The sequence below is a fragment of the Lichtheimia ornata genome, assembly GCF_029851405.1.
Source record: "Lichtheimia ornata isolate CBS 291.66 chromosome Unknown scaffold00647, whole genome shotgun sequence".
Lineage (NCBI taxonomy): Eukaryota > Fungi > Mucoromycota > Mucoromycetes > Mucorales > Lichtheimiaceae > Lichtheimia > Lichtheimia ornata.
Window position 1 is genome coordinate 1 of NW_026695903.1, and position 546 is coordinate 546.

General features: G+C 46.0%; 1 protein-coding gene across 1 annotated transcript; it reads left to right on the forward strand.

The window, feature by feature from the left end:
• Positions 1 to 69: 69 nt before the first annotated feature.
• Positions 70 to 546, forward strand: O0I10_013375 (uncharacterized protein; the record flags this gene model as incomplete). Its single annotated transcript, XM_058493130.1, has 1 exon — positions 70 to 546. A coding segment is annotated over one exon (477 nt), but the record flags the coding sequence as incomplete, so codon positions are not given.

Genomic DNA, 546 nt, shown 5'->3' on the forward strand with positions numbered 1-546 from the left:
TACTTTTATTGTTATCTTTGCTATCACTCCCCTACCAACACCACATTTTTTACTGTGAATTCTTCCATCATGTCTGCACCCACTACTCCCAACCACGTTCCTACCACCGGCAACCAAGATCCGGATATTCCTATGAAGGACCTCTCTATCAATGACAATGACAATGACAACATGGTTGAAAAGGATGAAAATTCCGCAACCACTGCTTCTTCTGCTGAAAAGGGCAAACAGCCCGCAGCTAATGCCAACTCCGAGCACGTACCCAGCTCAGCCTGTTCAGTGGGTACTGAAGCATCTATGCATGCTGACCCCTGTTACATGGCCAGAAGGGCTTACGAAAAGCTCAAAGAGGAGGTAGCTATTTTGGAGGCTAGCTATACAGCTGCCATCAATAATGGCTTGGCACATCATGAGAGAATAAAGAAAAGGAAAGAACTTGAGGAGGCACAGTGTGAGCTGGAAGCTTCCAGAAAGGCATGGAGACGTCAATATCCTACACGCCTAGAGTTTTATTCTAAAGATGAGATCGAGGAGGCGAAAAGGCAT